We start from the raw sequence: 22,752 nt of genomic DNA on the forward strand, positions 1-22,752 counted from the left end.
GTGGCCGTGTTCTAGTGAGACCCTGCTTGCTGAAACAGGGAGCGGTGGGATTTGGCCCCGGAGGTGGGGGGAGGGGACGGGACAGGTTGCTAGGCCCTGATCTAGGCTTTGTGCTGGGTGACAGATGATGCATATTTCCATCTCCTCTTGGTGTTGCTAAATTACCTCCAAGGTCTGCAGTTGTGTTTTGAGAGTGCTTCCCCTGCGTATTTGAAGGTGGCCAAATGCCTCTGCCGTCCCTGGTGGGTTGTAATGAAGGTCCTCTGTCCCTTTGCAGAGCTGCATGCTCCTGGGAGGCCGGAAGACCACGGACATCCCTCTGGAGGGCTACCTGCTGTCTCCGATTCAGAGGATCTGCAAATACCCGCTCCTTCTCAAGGTGAGACAGTCACCCGGCTCCTTTCCCTGGGTTTGAGGGACTGAAAGCCCAGCTCTGACTGGCTTACGCAAAAAGCAAAACTTGTTAGTTAAGCAACTGAGACGTGCAGGGACCGTGTTGGGTTTGGGCCGGGCTGGAGCCTACCAGGACCCTGTCTCTTTGGGTTCAGTTCTGCTTTATATTCGTATATGGTAGCAGATGGCTGCGGTCCTCTGGCCGCACACCTCTTCAGGTTCAAGGGCAGCAGGAAAGCCTGAACCTCTCTTCTAGTAGCTCCTACTCAAGGCCCGAGAGTCACTCAGGCTTTGGCTGTCTGTGGCCAGAAGAATGTGATGTTCTGAATAGTTTGGGCCCAAGTCACGTGGTTTAATTTGGACCAATTACATGAAGCCTTTGCTTGTGCCATTTACCCATGTCCCATGTGCTTAGACTCACACTTAACCCCAGAGGCGAGGCACTGGGCAGTGCGGGGCTCTGATAGGTTGAGACTCGGTCTAGGGCGGTGCGCTGGGTGGTGTTACGTTCTAATGGCTGATACCAGGATCAAGTGCTCCCTGCGTGATCCAATCACACTGAGCAGATGAGCTCTAAACGGTGCTGACTTATGGCATGAGCTCCGACCTCCAAGCCTCACATGATCCACAGGCCCGTGGGTGGGGGATGCCGGACCTCCCCATCACAGTCCCAGCTGTTTGTGGAAGAGGCTGGGGGCTGCTGAGGGGGCCCAGTGCAAATAACCAGCCACCTGCTATCTTTATCTTTGATTTGGTCTCGGTAGGACAGACTGGGGGAAGGTTTCCTGCTTGTGTGGCAGCCCAAGAAGTCATAGTTCTCAGCTTCGGAGTCAGCGCCTGGGCAGATAGATCCTCTGCTGGGGGTATGGCTCTGTCACCAGCCGCTGCTCTCTGCCCAGGGTTTTGGTGCTTGGAAATGGCGTCTTATTGGCCCAAGCATCCCCTGGCTCCATCCCGAAGGCCTTGCATCTGACAGCTGTTCCTTGGGGTCCCCGCTGGGGGATTAATGTGGCTGGTGGTGCCTCATTCATGCACCTGTCACTCATGCATGGGGCCACATGCATCCTTGCTCCATGAACTGGAAGGCAGAGGGGAGGGGAGGATTACTAGGGCACTCTTGAACTTGACTTTCTGCTGGACAAGGTGGGTGACCCTTGAGTCTGTGAGCTGGACCAGACCCTCTCTGGGGCCATCAGCCCTGTCCATGACCATAGGCCTGTAATGTGTGCAGCCACGGTTGGTGGGACGAAGTTCTCTCTGGCCCTCCTCTAGCCTGCTGCTGTTTGTCTGTCCCAGGGATCTCAAGAGGACCGTCTGTGGTGGTTCTCGTAGTTGCTTTGACCCCAAATGTTTGAAATGGTGTGTGTAGCTGGCTCTTCACCTTGGTACAGGAAAAGCTCCTAGAACTTGCAAGTTGCTAGCCTGTGGATTGAATTGGACCTAAAATCTGCTTTGTTTGATCCGTTCAGTGTGTTCTCCAAACTCGAGTCGGTTGCCAGCCTTTAAGAGGTAGTACTCTGTGGTGGTTTAGGGCAGGGGTTGGCAAAGCGGTGGCCCGTGAGCCAGATCTAGCCCATGGCCTGTTTTTGTACAACACATGAGCTGAGAATGATGTTTACATTTTTTAAAGCCTTGTTTAAAAAGAAAAGAAAACCCAAAAAACAAAGAAGAGTATGTGACAGAGTCTGGATGTAGCCAACAAAGCCTAAAATATTTACTATTTGGCCGTTTACAGAAAAAGTCTATTGACCCCTGGATTAGTGTCAGGCTTTGTAGCCAGAGGCTGCTTGAGTTTGAATTCTAGCTCCGCCATTTACTAGCCGCCTGACCTTGGGCGAGTCACCTTCCTCGGCCTCAGTTACTCAGCTGTGGTACAGGGTTTGTGTTGGTACAGACAGGGCTGTTAGGATGGTTGAGCATTTCCCCCTTAATTCTGAGAACGATGTGATGAGGGAGGCACTGTGATTAGCCCCACTGGAGAGACTGAGGCACAGAGGAAGGGGCCTCTTCATAGTGAAGTAGTAGGAGCTGTGATTTGAGCCCATTCTAGAGGCCCGCCCTCTGACCACTAGGCCGTGCTGCTGGTTGAGCACTTTGGGGAGTCAGGCTGCCAAAGTCCTTGGGTTTTGGGAACGCTGACCCTCTCCATTCTCTAGGTGGGGGTCTGGGACGGTTGGTGGCCTTGTGTTTTGTGGCTTAGTGGCTGCTCCGTTCTTTTCTTCCCGGGGTTTCAAACCTAGAACCTCTGACCCATTAGAAGAAATGCCAGCTCCAGCCCCAGCGCCCAACCAAGGCCCCCTAGGTGTTAACCCTTTGGTTTCTGGATCTCAGAAAAGTCCAGGGTCTCAGCAGGTGCTTGGAGTGGTAGTTCCCATGACGTATTTTAACAACCAGCAGAGCTGGACCTGTGTGTGTGTGTGTCTGTAGACTCGGAGCTCACAATGGCAGGCTCAGGCATTTCTGAGGCCCGCTTAGGCCCAGGGGCTTCCGTTCGGCCTGGTGGGATTCATAGGCTCTGGATTCCCGGGAGAGCAGACAGGGAGGAACGGCACCGGCTGGCAACCCGTGGGGGAGTGACTGCCCACAGGAAACGATGATGAAGCCAGGCTGTGGCCTTGCTCTCCTGACCAAATGGCTGTTTACTCACCCTGTTTCCTCAGTCTCCAGCTGTGTTTATCTGGAGCTCCGATAGCACCGGGGGGACCCGCCAGCAGGGCCTTCGAGTCCTCTGGGGACGTGCCATGCTCCCCGCCTGATGGGCTTGCTCAGTGTCCTGGCCTTTGGCACCCACAGCTGGAACATTCGCATCAGAACACAGCTTGGACTGAGCGCAGTTCTTTATGCTCCTCCTGAGTTCCTCCTTCCTGTCACGTTTTCCAGAGGATTCTAAAAGACGGTACCATGTGCCCAGTCCCTCAAGTGTCTCCACCTCTGGCCTCCGCATCTCTGACGCCCTTGCAGATGTTCCCGTGGCTCTCTGAGCCCCCTTGTTTGAGCTGAACTCCGAATCCAGCAGGCGATCGGGATTAGGGAGCCCGGGTGGGAAGAGAGAAGAGGCCGGAATGAAAGCCTCATTGGGAACGGCCCCAAAAAGCTGAACTTGAACATTGCCTAAGAATAGCCAGAACATTCTATCTCAGCCTTCGGCCCAGGCTCAGGATAGACAGTTGGCGTTTTTAGGCTTTGTTGAGTTTTCCGTCGACGTTTCCAGGGAAATGATTCAGGCTTGAGGTCATGCCCCTGGTGCTCAAATGACAGGTGCCTAAAGGGAGGCTGACTGTCCCTGTCCCTTTGGGTTGTTTCCTGGTGATGCACAGATCTCATCGGGCCACTCACTGTGCCCCAGCTCGTGGTGCGGCTCAGGATCCACATTGGCGCTTGGGATAGCCTCTGTCCTCCAAGCTCCAGGCAGACGGGGCCCCACGAGGGCCTGGTACGTAATGGAAGCCCGTTGAGGCAGGTGGAGGCAAACTGATTGGGCACATCTGTCCAGAGGAGGCAGCTGCCACCCCAGCCCCTCTGTTCTCCTTTGCTTCCTGCACTTGTGGCCACTTCCCTGCTGTCTCCTTTGCTGGCTCCACACCTCTGGGCCTCTAAGCACAGGTGGACCCAGGGCTTAGTTCTGGGGCCTTTTGTCTCTAGACTTGCTCCCAGAGTGGACTCAGCTGCCTTGTGACCTTTAAAAAAATAAACGTGTGTGTGTGTGTGTGTGTGTGTGTGTGTGTATGTATATTCAGAAGTTGTGCAACCCTCATCATAATAATTTTAGAATATCTTCATCACCATCACTGTTTTGACCCATCAGCAGTTCCCGGGCTTTTCCCTCCTGCCCCAGCCCCTGGTAGTTACTCATCCACTTCCTGTCCCTGGGGCTCAGGACCTTCTACACAGACGGGATCATCTAAGATGTAACCTTCAGTGTCTGGCTTCTTTCGTTTAGCGCAGAGTTTTCCAGGCTCATCCACATGGTAGCCCAGCTCAGAGCTTCATTCCTTTTTAGGGCTGCATAATATTCCATTGTATGGAACCACATTTTGTTTATCCGTTCATTCCTTGACGAATGTTTGGGTTCTTTCCACTTTCTGGCTATTAGGAACAATGCTGCTATGAACAGCCGTGTGCCAGCTTCTTGTGGACACTCCCGTGGCTTTAAGCCATGTCTCTGTGTCCGACCTGCAGCCTGGACCTGTCTCCCAAGCTCCAGGCTTGTTCTCCTGCCCACTCAGCTTCCCCACTTGGATGTCAGACAGGCATCTCCTGCCTAACAGGTCCAAAACCGAATGCTTGGCTCTCCTCTTTCCCCAGACCGGGCTCCCCTCCCTGTCACCCCCTTATCCCCATTTCCATACATGGCCTTTCCTTTCTGATGGCTCAGGCCAAACTTGAGCTGTCTTTGGCTCAGCCTACATCTAGTCTCTTAGGAGGTCCTGTTGCCTCTGGCTTCGGTTCTGTCTTGAGTCTAGACTTTCTAGCTTCTTCTCTTCATCATGCTGCCAGGCCCTTGCTACAGCCTCCACTGGGTCTTCCTGCCTCTGCCCTTGTCCTCCACAGTCTCTTCTCAGCCCAGCAGCTAAAGCCCAAGCCAGTTCATGTCACTTCCTCACTCAAGACTGTCCAGCGGCTCCCTGTCACTCAGATTGAAATCCAGATTCCCCATCATTGTCACCTGTAAGGTGCTGCACATTGAAGTTATATTTTATTTTCTGCCCTCCCCTGCTTCTTCTCCTACACCCCTGGCTCTCCTCCAGCCACACTTGTCCCCTTGCCATTCTCTGAACACAACAAACATGTTCCTGCCCTAGGGCCTTTGCACTTGCTCCTTCTTCTGGGACAGCATTACGGCAGATACCCTGAGGCTCACTCTCTAATATTCTCAGGCCTCTGTTGCTCAGTTGTCCCCTCCTCAGAGAGGCCCTGCCTGACCACCCAGCTGTAGCACAAGTGCCTCTGCCATTCTCTGTCCCCCACCCTGTTTTTATTTTTTCTTCACTGTCACATTCTGTTTTCTAACTCATGGTGCACAGATTGATTTTCTGAATCCCCATTAGGCTGTCAGCTGAGCCAGGGCCAAGGTCTGGGCCTGTTCTGCTTGTTGCTATTCACCTAGAATGAGCCTGGCACATAGTGGGTCCCCCCCCGCCATTGACTCACTGAATGACTGTGGAAAATGCCACCCTAGTGTGACCCACCATTCCAAAATCCAGAAATTGGGACTTTCAGGTCCTCGATAGCACCTGATTTCCAAATGTCAGCTTGGTTCAAAACTTGTCAAGTGTTGCTGGGGCAAAACAGGGCGTGTCCTGGAAGCCGTCTGCTGGGGACAGCTACTTGAGCGGGCTTGTGGCAGGGGCGCTGTCTGCAGAGTGGCTGCTCAAGGTATAGCCTTGGGGCCCCACAGGGACTCCTATGTGTCTTGCACTTCCCACATCTGTCAGCGGGTGATGCAGCTGTCATCCTTGCTAGCTAGCATGGACACCTTGCCAATCAGTTGTTCTCTCTGTCTCCCTGGCCACTGGGGCTGTGGCACCCTGGGGGATGGACCATGGTCCATCACCGGGGAGGTGTTGGCATCAAGTGTTTGTGGAAGAGGATGGCTGGGGAGTGGCATATTCCCCGGAGTGGGGACATGGATCACTCGGAGCCCTCCAGAAGGTGTTAGGTGGCCCATGGAAACCTTTCCGTGCGGTAAGTGGTGGGGGAGGGAGCCTTGGAAAGCGGTGCATCCTGTAGTGAGGTGTTCTTTTCTTAGCAAGTGCCTGTGTGTCTTCCTGAGTCCCTCCAGCAGAGTTATGGTCGGTGCCACAGGGTCAGGCGTTTGGGAGGCCGTTTTATTTACTCATCAAGGATTGTCGAGTAACTGTTATGTTTAAGGCATGGTCCCAGGTGCTGGAGATAAAAAGTGAACAAAATGGGCCAGAGCCTTGCCTCTGTGGGACTGGCATTCTGCTGGGGTAGATAGCAGAGGGATGGATAGGAAATGAATATACTTGCAGAGCTAGCAAGGGTGCTGTGGAGGAAAATATCTCAGACCAAGAGGGTTGGTAAGGGCCAGGAGTGAGGGACTAAGAGGGTGACATTTGAGCAAACACCTGGAGGAGGTGAGGAAGGGGGCCTATAGGTACCTGGAGGAAAAGTCTGAGGGAAGGGCTAGTGCAAAGGCCCTTTGGCAGGAGTGTGTCTGAGGAATAGTGAGGTGGCCAGAGGACGATCTGAGGGAGTGGGGGAGTGAGGCCAGAGAGGTGGTGAGGCCAGATTAGGCAGGTCCTTGTGAGCCACTGTGGGCTGTTTGTCTTCTCTGAGTGTTGTAAGTGCCTCAGGAGGGTTCTAAGCAGGGGAGGGACAGGGTCTCACCTCATTCTGACAGGATCCCTCTGGCTGTGTGTGGAGAATGGACTGGGAGTGGGGGTGGGGTCCAGGGAGTTGACTTCAGGGGTCCCGGTGGCAGCTGGCTGGACCAGGGGAGCAGGGGTGGGTTCGTGTTGAGATTTGCCCCTTCACATTGTTTGCCATTTCCATTGAATACTTTGGGTCATGCCTCTGGAGTTCTTCTCTGACTCCGCTGTTATGAAATGAGCTCCTTATCTGCCAGGGATCTGGCATTCATTTCACCAGCTTGCTGTGAAGGCACAGGAAGTCAGCATTCTCACTGTGGCCCCGGCCGCAGTGCCCACCCTCCCTCCTGCCTCTCGGGCTGAGCGCTGACACCTTGCCCACAGCTGCTCTGACACCCAGTGCCAGCTCAGGCTCTTTCCTGTGTGGAGAGCAGCGGTGGCCTCGGACGCTTCTACAGGACGGGGTACCTGCTCTCACCTCTGTTTTTTTTTCCAACTCTTCAGGTCACACTCTCCTTCCCCTTCCTCTGTGGGAATGCCTCCTTTGTCAGAGGGAGGGCTCCATCTCCCCCTTCCTTGCTTCCCCTTTGCTGTGGCCCCAGAACGTGGCAGGTGCTCATTAAACCCTCAGGGGCCTGACATCGCAGAACGTCTGGTCCGCGGGACTGTTAGGACTTGTCCTCCAGAAAAGAGGCTGTTGGTTTCCAGGCGGGGCAGAAATTACGTGAATGGAGAAGGGACGTTCTAGAGTTGGTTTTCTGCTCCGAGTGCTCTGAACAACGCACTGGCAGATGGCCCGGCGGCTGTCCCAGCTAGCACGTGTTGTCAGACGACAGACTGAGGATGGCTGGCATAGACCAGGTGCTTACCAGGTCCGTAGTTGACCGCAGAGGTCCTTTTCCTGGAGGATCGGATTCACCGTGCCCGTGAACAGAACCAGACGGTCAGGCTCACATCCAGCTGTGCCTCCATTTACTTTCTGGGGGCCTTGGGCTATTCTGCCTTAATCTCCGTCACTGTTAAAGGGGATGATAATGGACCCTACCTCGTAAGCACAGAGTAAAGGCTGAGTGGGCTATAACTGCTACCGCCCTCCTCCTCTCACAGTGGCCCTCCTTGTCAGTGCTTTTCAGCATGGAGGGCAACTGGCCTAAGGTCACTCGGCTACAGAGGGGCAGAGCCAGCCCTGGCACCCATGTGTGACCCGTCAGAGCGCCACGTCTGTGATTTTCAAGGGAGCAGAGGTGGGGAGATACTGGAACCGTTGGGCACGTCTAGGTCAGATGGTTAAGGAGGCCTGTCTCTGCCAGCGTGGCTCTGTCCGTTGAGTGATTCAGCTGGAAAATCTTCTCTACATCTTGAGGTCCTGCCAGCGTCTCCCTCTTCTCTCTCTCTCATCTCATGTAGCATGTGGCTGATGCCCTTTGATGACGAACCTGGCCTTCAGCACGGTTCAGGCCTGCCCTTGTGTCAGGGGTGGGAGGTGGCAGGGGGAGGGCCATGGAATAGTGCCCACCAGGAATGGCCAGTTGACAGGGTCTGTCCTGGTCCCTGTGAGGTGGGGTGTTTTTATACCTGCTCTCCCAATGAAAAGACTGCACTTGGTTGGGCTCCATATCTGTGGCCTCCTCTCTGACCTCCTGATGTCGGTCTTGTCTCTCTTTTCCTTTTTGTCTTTCTCATTTACTCCTCTCCAGTCGCACTGTCTCCTTGCTGTTCCTCCTTCTAGCCCATCAACGCTTCCACATCAGGTCTTTTGCCTTTGCTCTGCACTCTGCCCGGCACAGTCTTCCCCAAGATTTTTGCAGAACTCCCTCCCCTGCTTTATCCAGAGTCTCTGTTTAAATGTCACCTCCTCCGAGAGGCCTCCCCTGACCTCTCCATTTGAAAGAGCCCCTCCCGGGACCCCTGGGCGGCTCAGTTGGTGAAGCGTCTGCCTTCAGCTCAGGTCATGATCTTGGGGTCCTGGGATTGAGCACCACTTTGGACTTCCTCCTCAGTGGGGAGGCTGCTTCTCCCTCTGCCCATCCTCTGGCTTGTGCTCTCTCTCTCAAATAAAATAAAATAAAGAATAGCTCCCTTCCCAAAACCTTCTAGCCTGTCACTCTGATTTGTTTTCATAGTATTTATCACTGTCTGATATTGTACTGTGCACCCGATTTTTCTTTATTTTGGCGCATCTCCTTTACTAGACTATAATACCCACCAGGTGAGGAATTTTTCTGTTTCATAGACAGATTTGTCTCCAGGCCCTAGAATACTGCTCCACCATGAAGAAGGTGCTCAGGGGACATTTACTGAATGAATGAGTGAGTGAATGAGTGACTGAGCCCGTGATGCTCCCCCACCTCCCCTGCCAGAACACCCGTCTGTACAGAGCAGAGCTGAGATCTGGCGTGGGGCCAGGTGACCTGGATGCCATGTCTGGGGCCCTCGGAGTGGACGTTTCTCATTCCTGTCCTCCCCGGTCCCCTAGGAGCTGGCCAAGAGGACCCCTGGCAAGCACCCGGACCACCCCGCGGTCCAGAGCGCCCTGCAGGCCATGAAGACCGTGTGCTCCAACATCAATGAGACCAAGCGGCAGATGGAGAAGCTGGAGGCTCTGGAGCAGCTGCAGTCCCACATCGAGGGCTGGGAGGTGCGGCGGGGCGGGAGGAGCGGGGCCCCGGGCGCGCGCGGCTGCAGCTCTGTGCTGCGGTCTGGGCCCCAGGCTTCAGCCTGCCTCATGCGTTTGGTTTGGCCTCCAGGGTGTTTGGGGGGAAAAAAAAATTATTTAGTTATTTTTCAGTGGAGCCCACATGAAAGTCTAGAGTTTAAGTTTCTTTAGAAAAATCAGTAGCTCTGGGCCCTCACTTTCCACGATCACAGCCACGAGAGCTTCCGGTATTCCTCAGTCCCCAGCACCTCCCGTTCCTTCCGTCTCTCTCTTTCACGTGTTGCCTCACCTGCCTGGTGTCCATAGACCCTGGCGCTTTTGACGCCGAGGTCCACCGTAGTGCTTATGGGTCTGGGCCAGGACAGAATTCTGGCTCTGATGCCCCCTTGCTGGGTGACTTGAGGCAGATGTCTTAACTTCTCTGAACCTCCCGTTTCCTCTCTTCCTGGCACACGGTAGGTACTCAATAAATGGTAGGGTTTGCTATTATATTACTATCATCATGCTTACGGGGCTCTGGGATTCTTGAAATCTTCTCATGGTGCATGCGTTTAAACCTCCTTCCTTAGATTATCAGAGATTTCCTACAAATCTGTGGAAGGAAATGGGGAAATCTGAATAAATAAAAAAAAACCAATATCAGAGTTAGTGCAGCTGGAATGGGAGATCAAAAGCAAAGATGAAAGACTCTTAGATTACTCTCTGAATCATCTGCCTTTGGGTTTTCTGGCGCTTGCTACTTTTGGGATTTCCACTTGTCTTCCTGGCGTTCCGGAATCCTGAAGGTGACTCTGTCTCACTGCAGAGGTTGAGAGTCTGGCTGTTGTGGGGGCGGGGGGGGCTGCTTGCAGCGGGGAGGCGGGCGGGCAGTGTGGGTTAGCGCTGGCCACATACCCATCCTCTTCCTGCGGGGCCTTCCCGTCCTGCCGAAGCTGGGGAATGGAGAGCCACTTTTCTTGGTCCCCCCAGTAGTTCAGGTTTGGGATGTGATTGGCCAAAATCAGATCCAGCTGCTGGGGATTTGGCCGATGGGGTGGGATACAGAGCATAGCGGTGGTCGTGTTTGGCTCTCTGCGGTAGCATCAGCAGAGGGACCGGGCTCCAGCTTCCTGGGTGTTCGGGGGCACGGGACATTTGCTTGTTGTGGATGGCATGTGTCGCGCAGGCAGGGGATGGCTCTGTAGCTGACCTGCAGATGACCTGCAGCGGCTGCCTCGGGCCTGGTTACGGCCTGGGTCGTGTTTTCCTGGCGTATCCGCTCGGGCCCGTGTGTGTGATGCTTTCTTTTCCCAGATGGGGCCGAGGCAGTGGCTCTGTGGGGGGTGGGCCAGGTAGACAGTGTTGGTGGTTTTCTGGGCGCCCCGGTTTGGATTCCGGGCTCCCCTAGACCATCCGATAATTAAGTAAACCCCTTATTTCTTTCTGCTTAAAATACATGTAGCTTGGTTTCTGTTTCCTGTGACTGCAAATTGCTGAATGTCAGGTGTGTTGGTTAGGGTGTGTTGTCTCAGGACTCATGTCAGCCCCAGGATGTCAGAGCTCCCCCTTTGTCTCTCGAGGTCCTCTTGGCTTCCCGCGCCTGGTCCCATGAGAGCAGGAGCTCCAGGCATCACTTTGTGTTCCAGAATAGCCGGAGACAGAGGCGTGGCCAGGGCATGCGAGGGAGCTCTTCTCCTCACTGGAGGAGAACCTTACCCAGAAGCCCCAAAGACTTCCCCTTTCATCTCACTGACCACTTTCAGCCACGCTTACCTAAAGAGCAAACAGAATGAAGGATGTGTTTAAGCCTGTTTGGGCTTTGAGCTTCCTGGCAGCCAAAGTGAAGAGAGCAGGAGACATAAGTTACTCAATATTTATTTTCAAAAAAGGAAGACAGAGCAGTTCTTCTGGGAGACACAGAGTTTCCTGGAAACCAGCTGAGAAAGAAATCTCTCCCATGGGCCCCTGTGGAGAAGAGGATTGAGCAAGCCCTTTGGCAGCTGAAGCAGAAGTGTTTTCTAGATGCCTACTTCTGGGAAGGGCCTCGGGAAATAAGAACTAAGGATCTTTGGGGGCCCTTTTAGACCCTGAAAAACCTACAGTTGGAGAGTGACCCTGATTTCGGTCACTGTCCTGGGTGCTGTAGAAGGTACACTGTGTCAGAATAAGAATTGCTGGCAATGATTGAGCCCCTGTTACATGTCTCCAGGACAAAGGGGCGGGTGCTCTTATGACCCCCATTGGACAGCTGAGGAAACTGAGGCACAGGGACTTGGTCTGGAGGTCCAGCCCTGTAATTGACAGTTGGCCCTGCCTCAGGCAAATTTGTCCCGCTCTCTTGGCCTCCATTTGCCTTGGTTTTCTATTCTGAGTAATAATATCTCTTGAAGGTATCTCCTAAAGCTATTCTTTTTTTTTTTTTTTAAGATTTTATTTTATTTATTTGTCAGAGAGAGAAAGAACGCACAAGCAGAGGGAGTGGCAGAGGGAGAAGTAGGCTCTCTGCTGAGCAAGGAGCCCCATGTGGGACTCGATCCCAGGACCCTGGGATCATGACCTGAGCCGAAGGCAGACGCTTCACTGATGGAGCCACCCAGGTATCCCTGTCCTGAGGATAAAGTGAAAACTGGAGTATGAATGCTTGTTGGAAAAAGTAAAATGGTTTTCTCTGCAGTAGATAGGTTTCTTCTGAAAGTGTATTTATTGAAGTCATCTCTACTCCCTGTGTGGGGCTTGAACTCACAGCCCCGAGATCAAGAGTCACACGCTCCTCTGAGCCAGCCGGGTGCCCCTGGAGAAAGGTTTTTAAATGCAGTTTGATCCTTAAGGCGAATTGTAAAAATAATGTGTCATAGCTAGAAACAATCCCGGGTGACAGTGAAGCTACTTGTAGTGTCTCCTGTTCCCTGTAGTTACAACCTTGGGGGACAGTGTGACTTGCATGTAGTTTGTGGTGAATGGCGGTGGTTACAGATCCTTGCTTCTGATAATCTTCCTAGTAATTACTGATCTTGCCATCTGACCTCTCGCCGGTCTGTTTAGATGGTGCCATCTAGCTCTTGGAATATGGCTGGCAAGGGACTCATTGTGGGAGGAGAGAGGGTCTCTTCCTTGGCTGCTTAGTGGCTGTGGGCTTGGGCTTGCATCAGGAGTCTGATCTCCGATCGCTGCCTCCTCCCCTGCCCCCATCCTTCCTAAGCCGCGTGTCCTTTTTAGTCTGGAGACTGGTTTACTTAAAACCAGATAAGTGAAGCCATAAATCCACTTTATCGAGGGGGAGGAAATGGCAGAATGTCGCAATACCGTGGAAGTGAGCGAACGAGCCAGCTCCCTTTGTGGGGAGGGGTTCTTCATCCTCAGTTTCCCTATCTGAAAAGACTGGGTGGTCGAAGCCCTCCTTCTTGGGTCCCTTGAGGATTCGGGAGGGAACGCACGCTCAGCGCTCGGAACCAGGCTGCCTCCCTGGCTTGGAGTAAATGCTCTGTAAACTCCGAGAGGAGCTGTGGCCGTGGAGCAGGGTTTTACTCTTACTTTTTTTTAGATGAAAAAGCATCATGCAGCTTTAGCTACAGCTCATACCCAGTGTGGGCTGACCCTCCTGCAGAGGGACACTCAGGAAGCAAGCTCCATAGACTTCTGTGTGAAGCTCACAGTAATAAAAAAAAATACATGTTCTTAATAAGAACAAAATGGGGCATACTCGTCTCACTGGCTCTGGAAATGCTGGTTTGAGAGATCGTCAGTTGCCCACTCACCCATGAGGGGACAGAAAGAAATAGGAGCGAGGAAGCATAAAATTGTTATTAAAAAAAGAGAGAGAGAGAGAAATTGTGATAGGCCCTTCCACCCTTCCTGGGACGCCTTGTGCTCCAGGGGGCTGTGGTCTCTCCCCTTTGGAGACCCCTGCTCTAGACCAGTTGTCTCATTAAAAAGCTCTTCAGGTTGTCAGGTTACCTTCTAAGGGGCAGCCGTCTCTCCGCTGCCCCCGGGTGGGAGAGTGGTGCCATCCTGTCTGGGTTCACATCCCAGCTCGCTCACTGACCAGCTGTGTGACCTTGAACAAGTCTCTTCGCTGCTCTGTGCTTCAGTTTCTTTGTCTGTAAAATGAGAGCCGTTGTCAGGATGAACTGGATTTGTGTAAAATACTTAGAACCGTGCGGGCGTGTGGTAAGCTTTTCCTGTCCCCTCTCCATGTTAATGCTCCAGTTCGAGCGAGTCTATGCTGTCCGCAAGTCTCTAGCCCTGGCTGGTGGACACCACGGTACTCAGCCTCTGATCCTAGGTTACCCCGGACCCAAGTTCAAGGATTCTGGGGAGACCGAGCCAGCTGGGCTTCTCAGCAGGGCTGGGTGGACGGGGCATCCCCCTGCCATGTCCTTGGCAGTTCACGTGTATTTGCTAGGTGGTCTTTGGCCAAGGCAGGAGGGGCAGCTTCCCAGGCTGGGTTCACTGATCTCTGTGGTCCCTGGACATTGACAGAGAGGTCAGGTGTAGTTCAACGTGACGTCAGGGTTTGAGGCCCTGCAGCCAGGCCAGGTGCCAGATCCACGTATAAGTGGCTAAAATCTCCCTTTGGAGGCTAGAAGACTGGAGCGGTGGGCATGAGTGAGGTGAGGGGACCAGGTGGGGAAGCAGGCGGCCTCTAGGAGCTGCTGAATGGCTTCTGCCCCAAGCTGGCCCATGGGCCATGGTTAGAGCCTCATCACCCCAAGAGTCACGCTCACCCTGCTGGCGAGGATACTGGGGGTCCATGGGGCTCCTTGTCACAAGAGCCCTGAGCCCTGGTGCAGCGGGCTCACTCCCTGGCTGGTGGCTGTGTGTGGAGTCTGGTCCCTGTCCGCAGCGTATGGGCGTCTATGCTGTGATTTCTTTTAACGGGCACACGCTCCTGCCTGAGGCTGCTAGCCCTTGACCACAAAGAGCGGGTTTCCCGGGACCCCAGCTGGGCCCCAGAGGCATCTCTGGCATTTTTGGGTAATGAGTTTGCTGTGTTCAGGGGACACAGCCTGAAATGGGAGACTGCAGTGGGCAGTTAGCAGAAAGCCCGATTTCTGCATTTCTAGAACCAGTTCCCCTTCCTGGGTCTCAGAAATAACTGAGTCAGCGTCCGTCATCGGGGTATGAACTCCTCTTTGGTTCTGGGTGTCTCGTGTTTGGGGAAAGAGACTGTGCACACTTCTCCCTCCCTCTCTCAAGTTCATTTCACGTGTCATTCTTCCTCCTCTGTCATCTGCAGGTCAAACGAGCTTCCCTAAACCCCTGTTTTGTGTAGTGTCCCTGGGGCCTAAATGTCAGAGACACCCCATTGTCCCCCTGTTGCTGGGCCTGGTGCTAATCCTGATGTGTGGCTTTGAGTACATGGTTGGCTGCTAAAGAGAGAGAGGATGGCATGAATGAGGGAGAAGTTGATTTTTCAGCAGCAGAACAGGCTGGGAGGGAGGGCGTGGCGGCTCCCTCCAGCCCCAGGTTCCTTCCAGCTTCTTGCTCCACTGTCGGCTACAATGTATGCCACCACTCCGGCTGGCATCCAGCCTGTGACAAGAGGGAAGGGAGGGAGAGGAGAGGAATCCGTTTTACTTCAAGGAAATAGTGTAGAAATGGGGCGCATGGGCCATACGTCAATCACGTGACCACATGGGCACAAGGGATGCTGGGAAATGGAGTCTCTGGTTGGACAGCTGAGAGCCAGCTGAACTCCGCTCCCGCCACAGGGGAGGAACCTGCCCTGCTGGCATCCAGGGCCCTCCTCGGTGTGTTTCCAGCCTCCTCTCCTGTAGCACTTGGAGAGCTCTGCACCCCACCTTGGTCCTCCCTGAGCTCCAGACAGACCTTCAGGAGCCTTTTCTGACCCCCTCAGTGGGAACATCACCAAGGTGCGGATAACTCCACGCCTGGCGAGCGTCCTGGCCGCCCCGTCACTTAGCACGGATGGCCCCCTGGAGTTTGAGAACTGTTTCCATCTGTGTTCATGGCTGTAGCTAGAGGAGCTGCTCCAAGAATCCTGCCCTGATGGTGTGCACACTGTGTTTATCTCCTGCTCTACAGGCATTTACTGAGCACCTGCTGTGTGCTCTAGAGGGTGACAGGTGCTGGGGAGACCGTGGCAAATGCTTGATCATGCTCCATAACGCTTCCTGTGCTTATGGAAGTGGCATTCTAGTGGTGGTGACACCTTCACAAGTCAAGACATAAATGAGGAAGGGTAGGCAAAAACAAAACAAACATGAAAAACCCCAAATCCCAAGCAAGAACCGAACCAAAATAAAACTGGATGCCAGCTCGGGCTGGGTGGGTCATTTCCCCTCCCCGAGCCCAGCTTTCTCTTCTATGAAATGGGCTTCCCCTTGTGCTCCTCCCGGCATGGTTCCGGCGTGCTTAACGGGCAGAAGCCACTGATGAGATTGTTGGGATTTTTCTGTCTGCTGACAAATTTCCTGCAGTGGTGCATTTAGGTTTTGGGGGGCGAGTGAGGCAGTGGTAGGTTCTGTGTCTGGGAAGGAAGGGGATATCCCGAGTGCTCTCCTGGATTTGCCAGCTCATTCCCTCTCCCCTCGTCACTCTCCCAGGGCTCCAACCTCACAGACATCTGCACCCAGCTCCTCCTGCAAGGGACTTTGTTAAAAATCTCCGCGGGCAACATCCAGGAGAGGGCCTTCTTCCTCTTTGACAACCTCCTTGTCTACTGCAAGCGGAAATCCAGGTGAGTTGCTGGGGCTGGGGCTGCCCAGGTGGGCCTGGAGGCAGGGATTCCGTGGGACCTTGACTGTCTCTCACAGTGACACCTTAGGCTTGTCACTTCCCTCTCTTGGCCTTCCTTTTCTCTTCTGAGTTGAGGGGTTCAGGGGATCAACACTGCCTAATAGAAATATAATGCGAGCCTCACGTGTTATTTAACATTTTCTAGCAGCCACATTAAAAGAAATAAAAAAGAAACAGTCAAAGTGAATTTCAATAATGTATTTTATTTTTTCCAATGTATCTGTAAATGTTATTTAATGTCAACAACCAATGTACAATCGATTTTTTGAAATCACTAGGAAGGTATTTTACGTTTTCTTTGTACATGAAGTCTTCAAAATCTGGTGCCTATCTTACACTTTTAGCACATCTCACGTCATCCTAGCCCCGTTTTAAGTTCTCAGCAGCCACAGCGGCTGTATTGGACAGTGCGGATCTAGATGGTCATAGAAATTAGGGGATTCTTTGTGACACTAACATCCTCTGATTCTAAGATCCAAAGGTGGGGGATTGAAGGGCATAGGGCTTTTTCACTGTTAAGCTTTTTGAGGGACAGGAGAGTATCTTTGTCACCTTTGTATTTTTCCCTGGAACTTCCTACACTTTGTAGAGTCAAGGAAGTGGATGGATAGGTGGGCGAGTGGTAGACACGTACAGACACGTGCCTGACTGTGAGTGTGCATGTTGGGATGTGTGGGCAGATGGGAGGAGGGATGGGTGCATAGGTGGGGCTCGGAGGGTGAGTGGTTGGTGGATGAAAAGGGGCGGGGACGATTGTGGATGGATGTGTGAACTGATTTGCCGATGGACGAGTGAGTAGATGAAGGAGCAAGTGGGTGGGTGGTTGGGGGTGTAGGAGACGGCTGGATGGAGGGATGGACAGAAAATTGGGCGAATGTCTGGGTGTTTGGTAGTTGGAGAAGTGGATAAGGACTTGATGAGCTGGCAGAGGTGTGTTCAGATGTCATGGTGAGTTGGGGCCTTCTTGTATGATATTTAAATGAATGGGTGGGGGGAGGGATGGTTATAAAATGGTCATAAAATAGTAGATAGAAGATCAGTTGGGTGGATGGATAGATAGATGGTTGATTGGTGGTTGTTGGGGTGATTGGATTCTGGGATGGAGGGTTGGGTATTGAATGACCAAGTGGGTGGATGGGTGGGTGGATGGTTGGAGAGAGGGAGACTTGCGAGACAGAGGCTTAGGGGAACCAGTGGCGGCTGGCTGGTTTGGCTAGGTGGATAGTGGACTGAGAGATCCCTGTCTTTCAGTTTTCTGAAGAAGCCCTTTTGAATCCTCTTTCCTGTTACCTTATTTTAGGGCTGAAACAGTGACTTTCCAGAGACTTCTTTACTCCTTTATCGAGGAAAAGCTAAGGGTGAGGGGAGGTCCAGACCCTGGGGCCTACTGTCAGCATTGCTTCCACCTTCCTCTGGGCTCTCAACACGTCACTTACTGTCCCTGAGCCTCCTTTTCCTTGTCTCTTTCTGCTGGGCTCTTCAGGTTGTCGTGAGGAACCTATTCACGGGATGAATGATGGCGTTCCTTGTGTGTGTGTGGGGGGGGGGGGGCTTTTCTTTCTCTTCCAGCCTGACCTCTCTGAGCCTCGGTTTTCTCTTCTGTAGAATAGGGATGATAAACCCCTTCTTACAGTAGAGTTTGATGTACAGCCAAGCTCCTTTACAGTTCAGTCCCTGGTTGCACTTCTCTAGCTCTGACTTTGCCTTTCTTTCCTCCGTTCCCTTCTGTGCAGAGTCAGGCGATCGTACGCCTCTCAGAGCGATTATGGAGAGCAGAGGTGTTAGGCGCGCCCGGTCTGTAGTTAAAGCTCACAAAGTCAGGGTTAGCTGCTATCCCCTTACTGCTAGCTTGCCTCCATCTGTGTTGGGTTCCTGTTCACGCATAGGTGCAGCCCCAGGCACGCAGTAGGCGCTTCAGCCATGGGCCCCTTCCCCTCTGCCCTTCTTCCCTGTTCTGGGTTTGGTCCTTCTGGTTGAAGACCTTGGCCTCCCTCTTCTCCCACCTCCCAGAGCGTGTCTTCCTTATTTGATGCTTTATTCCTGCCCACTCGGTTAGGTCTCTCTGCATCTGTCTCGTGTCCCCTCCAGCCCCACCCCTGAACACCCCGTTTTTCCTTCCTCCTTGCTTTCTGCCTGTTCTTGCTGGGCGCATCCTGGGAGTCCTCTGCCCCCACTGCCAGCCGCCCTGAGCTGTCTGAAGCAGGCACTTTTCTCAGAACACCAGGGGCTGTAGAAAACAGAATGTCCCTTCAGGCGTGTGTGAGCGGCTCCAGCTCTGGCTGGCTTTGCTCATCTGTCGGCCGCCGGCCCTTCCTCTGTCAGTGTGGTCGCACCTGTTGGAGCAGTAGTGGCCAGGGATGCTGCCGCTGCTGGATTTCATGTGGGCCTTCTGGAGCTGGCCCTGGGGCTGCCGTGAGCTCTTTGAAGGCCGTTCTCCGCGCCAGTTCTGTGCGTGAACCAGGCCGGCTGGAGGGAAAGGGCACATCTGTCTCCTGAGAGAATGTGGCTGGCAGCCAGCGTTCCCGTCTCGGGATGGGGAGCCAGGGGGCCGGGCTCCAAGACGGGACGTCCCAGAGGGATTGGGCAGGGGTGGATGGGGCTGCCGGCCTGACTGATGTGGTCACAGGAAATGCCTGTCACTGCTAGGTGTCTGCCGACTGGTTTGTCTTTGCCTGGGTCACGCAAGGCACCGCCCGTCCGGGACACGGGTCAGGGAAGGTCTCTGACTCAGAGTGTTTCTGGCCCAATTTGAAAGTAGAGGCTCCTTGGATATCAGAAGCGGAAGGAGTGTTCTAGGAGCCCACCTCCCCATTCTTCGGAATGGGAAACCGAGGCCCCCAAGAAGAGAATCCATGAAAAGCTCCGTCTCTAATACCTCTACTGCTTGTTTGTGTCTTAGAGGTCGCAGTACTTAGGGACACCAAGACCCTGCCACTCACTGGCCATGCGGCCTTGGGCAAGTTACATCAGCTTTTTGTGTCTCTGTTTTCTTGTCTGTTCAATGGGGATAAAAGTAGTCCCCATCCGAAAGGATAGTTCTTATAGATGAAGTACGATAAAACATGGAAATCAGTTAGAAGAACGCCTGGGACGTATACGGAAAGGAGAAGAATTACCACTCTCTGTCTCCCTCTGGGGGCTCTCGCATCCCACTCACACTTCACTCGGGCCTAAAGCTAGACTCGTCATTTTCCTCACAACTCCTGTCCCAGACCTTTTCCTCGGAGTCTTCCTCATTCAGAGTGAAGGGCACCTTGGTTGACCTTGATGCTGACCTGCCTCATCCCACACCCACTTCTTCGGCAAGTCCTTTCCATTCCATCCCCAAACTTTGGCCAAAACTTAAGTGTCATTCCAATAAGAACTCCAGGGGGGAGTTTTCGTGTATGTATGTGTCAGTGGTTGTAAAATTTACCTGGAAACATGAACATGGCCTCCACCATTTTGAAAAAGGGCAAAGCTGGGGACCTTGTGCTGCCAGAAGTCCGGCTTACTCGCAGCCGAAGTGATTAAGACAACGTCGTATTGGTGCCGAACCAAAGAGGTTAGTGGACTAGAAGAGCTAGTTCAGCAGTAGACCCCCGTGAAAGTGATCATTTGAATTTCAACAGAGGTGCCAATGCGTTCAATAAATGATGCTTGGTTCATTTGGTATCCCATGGGGGAAAATGAGTCTTGACTGTTAGCTCATACGATGCATAAAAAGCCAACTTCAGATGGATCATAGATTTAAATGTGCGGGGTAAAGCCATCAGGTTTCCAGGAGAAGGCATAGGAGACTATCTTCACGATCTGGCGGTAAGCAAAGATTTCTTAAATAGGACAAAAAGTGCCATTCTAAAGGAAAAATGGATTCATCAGATTATGTTAAAATTGAGAACTGCTCATCAAGAGACACTATGACGAGAGTAAAAAGTCAGCTATGGACTAGGGATCTTTGTGATCCATATAACTGATAGGGGATTCACATCCAGAATGTATCAAGAAGTTCTAGAAGCCAAATTTGGCACTCTGTCTCTTTTTATAAATAAAGATTTATTGGCACACGGCATTCCCATTTGTTTTGGTGTTGTCCGTGGATGCTTTCCTGCATCAAGGGCAGAGTAGAGTAGTTGACACAGAGACACGGAGCCCCCCAAACTGAAAATGTTTACTCTCTATGTGGCCCTCTTCAGAAAACATTTGCTAACTCTTGCTAGAAATCATTAAGAAAAAGATAACCCAACAGAAAAGTGCTCTAGGGGCAGTCCTTTCACAAAAGCCCATGGCCCACAGGACTAAATGGCCACTACACATGAAAAGGTACTCAGCCTCGTTACTCACCAGGGACACGCAAATGGAATGTTTAATGAGCCACTGCTCTGTGCCCACCAGAATGGCCAACACGGAAATTAGCTACAGAGGATGGGGAGCCACTGGAACGTTGCTACTCTTACCAGGGACGGGGAGAATTGGTGCAACTCCTTTGGGAAACAGCTTGGCGTTCTCCAGGAAAGGCAGTCACGTGCATCCCTTGTAACTCAGCAGTTCAGCCCCTAGGTAGATCCCCTGCAGAGATGTGCACGTGTGTTCTTCATAAGACACGTGCAAAGACAGTCACGGCTGCGCCAAACAGGAAGCAACCGACATACCCTTCACCATCACCCGTGGTCATTCCATGTATGTGAAGTTCCAGAACAGGCAGAGCGAAGCCGTGGGGTCATAGGTCAGGAGAGCTGTGACCGTTGTCAGGGGCGAGGAGGGACAGGGCAGGGGGTTAGTGACTGGGAAGGGAACACAGTGGGGGGCTTTCGGGGTGTTTACAGTGATAATAGAGGTGTGCTCACTCTTTGAAAGCTAAATGAGCCACATCTTTCTTTGGGTATTTTTTTTCCTGTATGGATTTTATACTTTCATGAAAAGTTCACAGAAGCTTGTATACACATGTACCCGAGTAGGTAGGCCTGGGTAGGCGAGCCCAAACCATTGCTCTGCTAAGTGGCTTCTCTTCTCAGGGGCTTCTAGTTCCCCCTGCTTTCTGCTGGCCCCATCTGCAGTCCCTTCTCCGCCACGGGGAGTCCTTTATAATCTAGATCAGATCGTGTTCTTCCGCTGCTCAGACCCTCTGCGGCCCCCACCTCACACTGGCAGGAGGAGTCCATCTTTACCACGGTGCATAGGACCCCGCAGGATCTGGGCCGTGTGGCTGCTCTGACCCCTTGCCCACACTCGCCCTCGCCCACTCACCTTCCTTCAGCCGCCAGCCAGCTCGCGGCTCCTTGCAGCATGGCATGGGGCTCGTGTCCTCTGCCTGGAATGCTCCTCCTCAGATACCGTCCTAGGTTCCTCCCTCACCTTTCTAGTGTCTTTGCTCCAAAGCCACCTCTTCAGGGAGGCCTCCCCTGACCAACTCTCCCTCCCCTGTCCCAGTTAAAATCATGTCTACACCCTCCCAAACCATCACCTTGCTTTATTACAATTGTTTTTACAAACTTTCAATATTTTAATTAAAAGCATATACATTGCATTTTTAAAACATTCTTTTCATCAAGAGCCGAGGTCTCTTCTTTGAGGATAAGTTCACCCCTTTTTTAGGAAAAGTTTTCAATTAGCAATAATCGCGCCTCGGATAAACCTCATTGGCTACGATACTGCCACTGCGCAAAGCTTAGTTCACCCTTTTTTTAAAAAAATCTTTTTATTTTTAGTTTTTATTTATTTATTTATTTATTTATTTATTTATTTATTTATTTATTCATGAGAGGCAGAGAGAGAGAGGCAGAGGCAGAGGGAGAAGCAGGCTCTGGGAGCCCCACGCGGGACTTGATCCCAGGAACCTGAGCAGAAGGCAGACGCTTAACCGACTGAGCCCCCCAGGCACCCAAGAATAAATTCACTCTGAACACAAAAGCAACTTACCTTTATCAACTTTATCAAGTCTTTCCAGAATAGTCACTTAATTTTCAGAGAGACAGCTCTTTCCAACATTCGTATGTCCTCACATACAGTACACAGTTTGCCAGTTTCAGTGACAGGTGCACATTAGGCAAACAGATCTGAGAACATGACCCACTTGGCTGAGCAGATGGGCCTGCGCCTACCCCAGAGTGGCCTTCAAGCCCTCAGACTTCATTCTCTGCTTTATTTTAACCACACATTTAGCAATCCTGATGTAACTTGGCTTTGACTTCTCTGCTTAGTGTCTGTCTCTGTGCCCCCTGCCCCCTTGTATTGGACGATGAGTTCTCAGAGACTGTTTTTGTTCACTGTTGCAGACCCAGCGCCTAATGCAGTGCCTGGCACTCAGTGGCTGTTCTTGGAAGTGCTTGTTGAATGCATGGATGTGTGACTCCTCTTGGCCCCAACTTGGCATCCTCTCCGCAGGAAGGACTGGTCAGATGTTTGTTGAGTGACTGAGTGAGTGGCTGATTGACCTGGGTGAGGGCACGAAGATGTGGATGGTTGTGTGGACAGCCTACTCTGGGCACACTTCTTCTCTGGTCTGATTTGAGGCAGTACCCTCTGTTAGACACTCTGAGAGCCCCTACCGACCTTATCGCCAAGAGGAATGAATTTCTGCTTCTTCTGGTTAGTTTCTCATCAATGTCAACTGTTAGCTGTGGCTCTGTGAGGTCAGCAAGGCCTATTTTCCAG

At 52.5% G+C, this 22,752-nt stretch overlaps 1 protein-coding gene across 3 annotated transcripts in view; it reads left to right on the forward strand.

The window, feature by feature from the left end:
* LOC111141372 (phosphatidylinositol-3,4,5-trisphosphate dependent Rac exchange factor 1) overlaps nt 1–22,752 on the forward strand; it is a 175,023-nt gene that overhangs the window by 89,176 nt on the left and 63,095 nt on the right. For all 3 annotated transcript variants that reach the window (XM_022493862.1, XM_022493863.1, XM_022493865.1), the window contains exons 5-7: nt 278–379; nt 9,202–9,363; nt 15,927–16,060. In XM_022493862.1, the coding sequence (XP_022349570.1) occupies nt 278–379; nt 9,202–9,363; nt 15,927–16,060 (398 nt within the window). The remainder of the gene's footprint in view (nt 1–277; nt 380–9,201; nt 9,364–15,926; nt 16,061–22,752) is intronic.

The sequence above is a fragment of the Enhydra lutris genome, unplaced genomic scaffold (genome assembly GCF_002288905.1).
Source record: "Enhydra lutris kenyoni isolate GAN:26980312 unplaced genomic scaffold, ASM228890v2 scaffoldscaffold6, whole genome shotgun sequence".
NCBI lineage: Eukaryota > Metazoa > Chordata > Mammalia > Carnivora > Mustelidae > Enhydra > Enhydra lutris.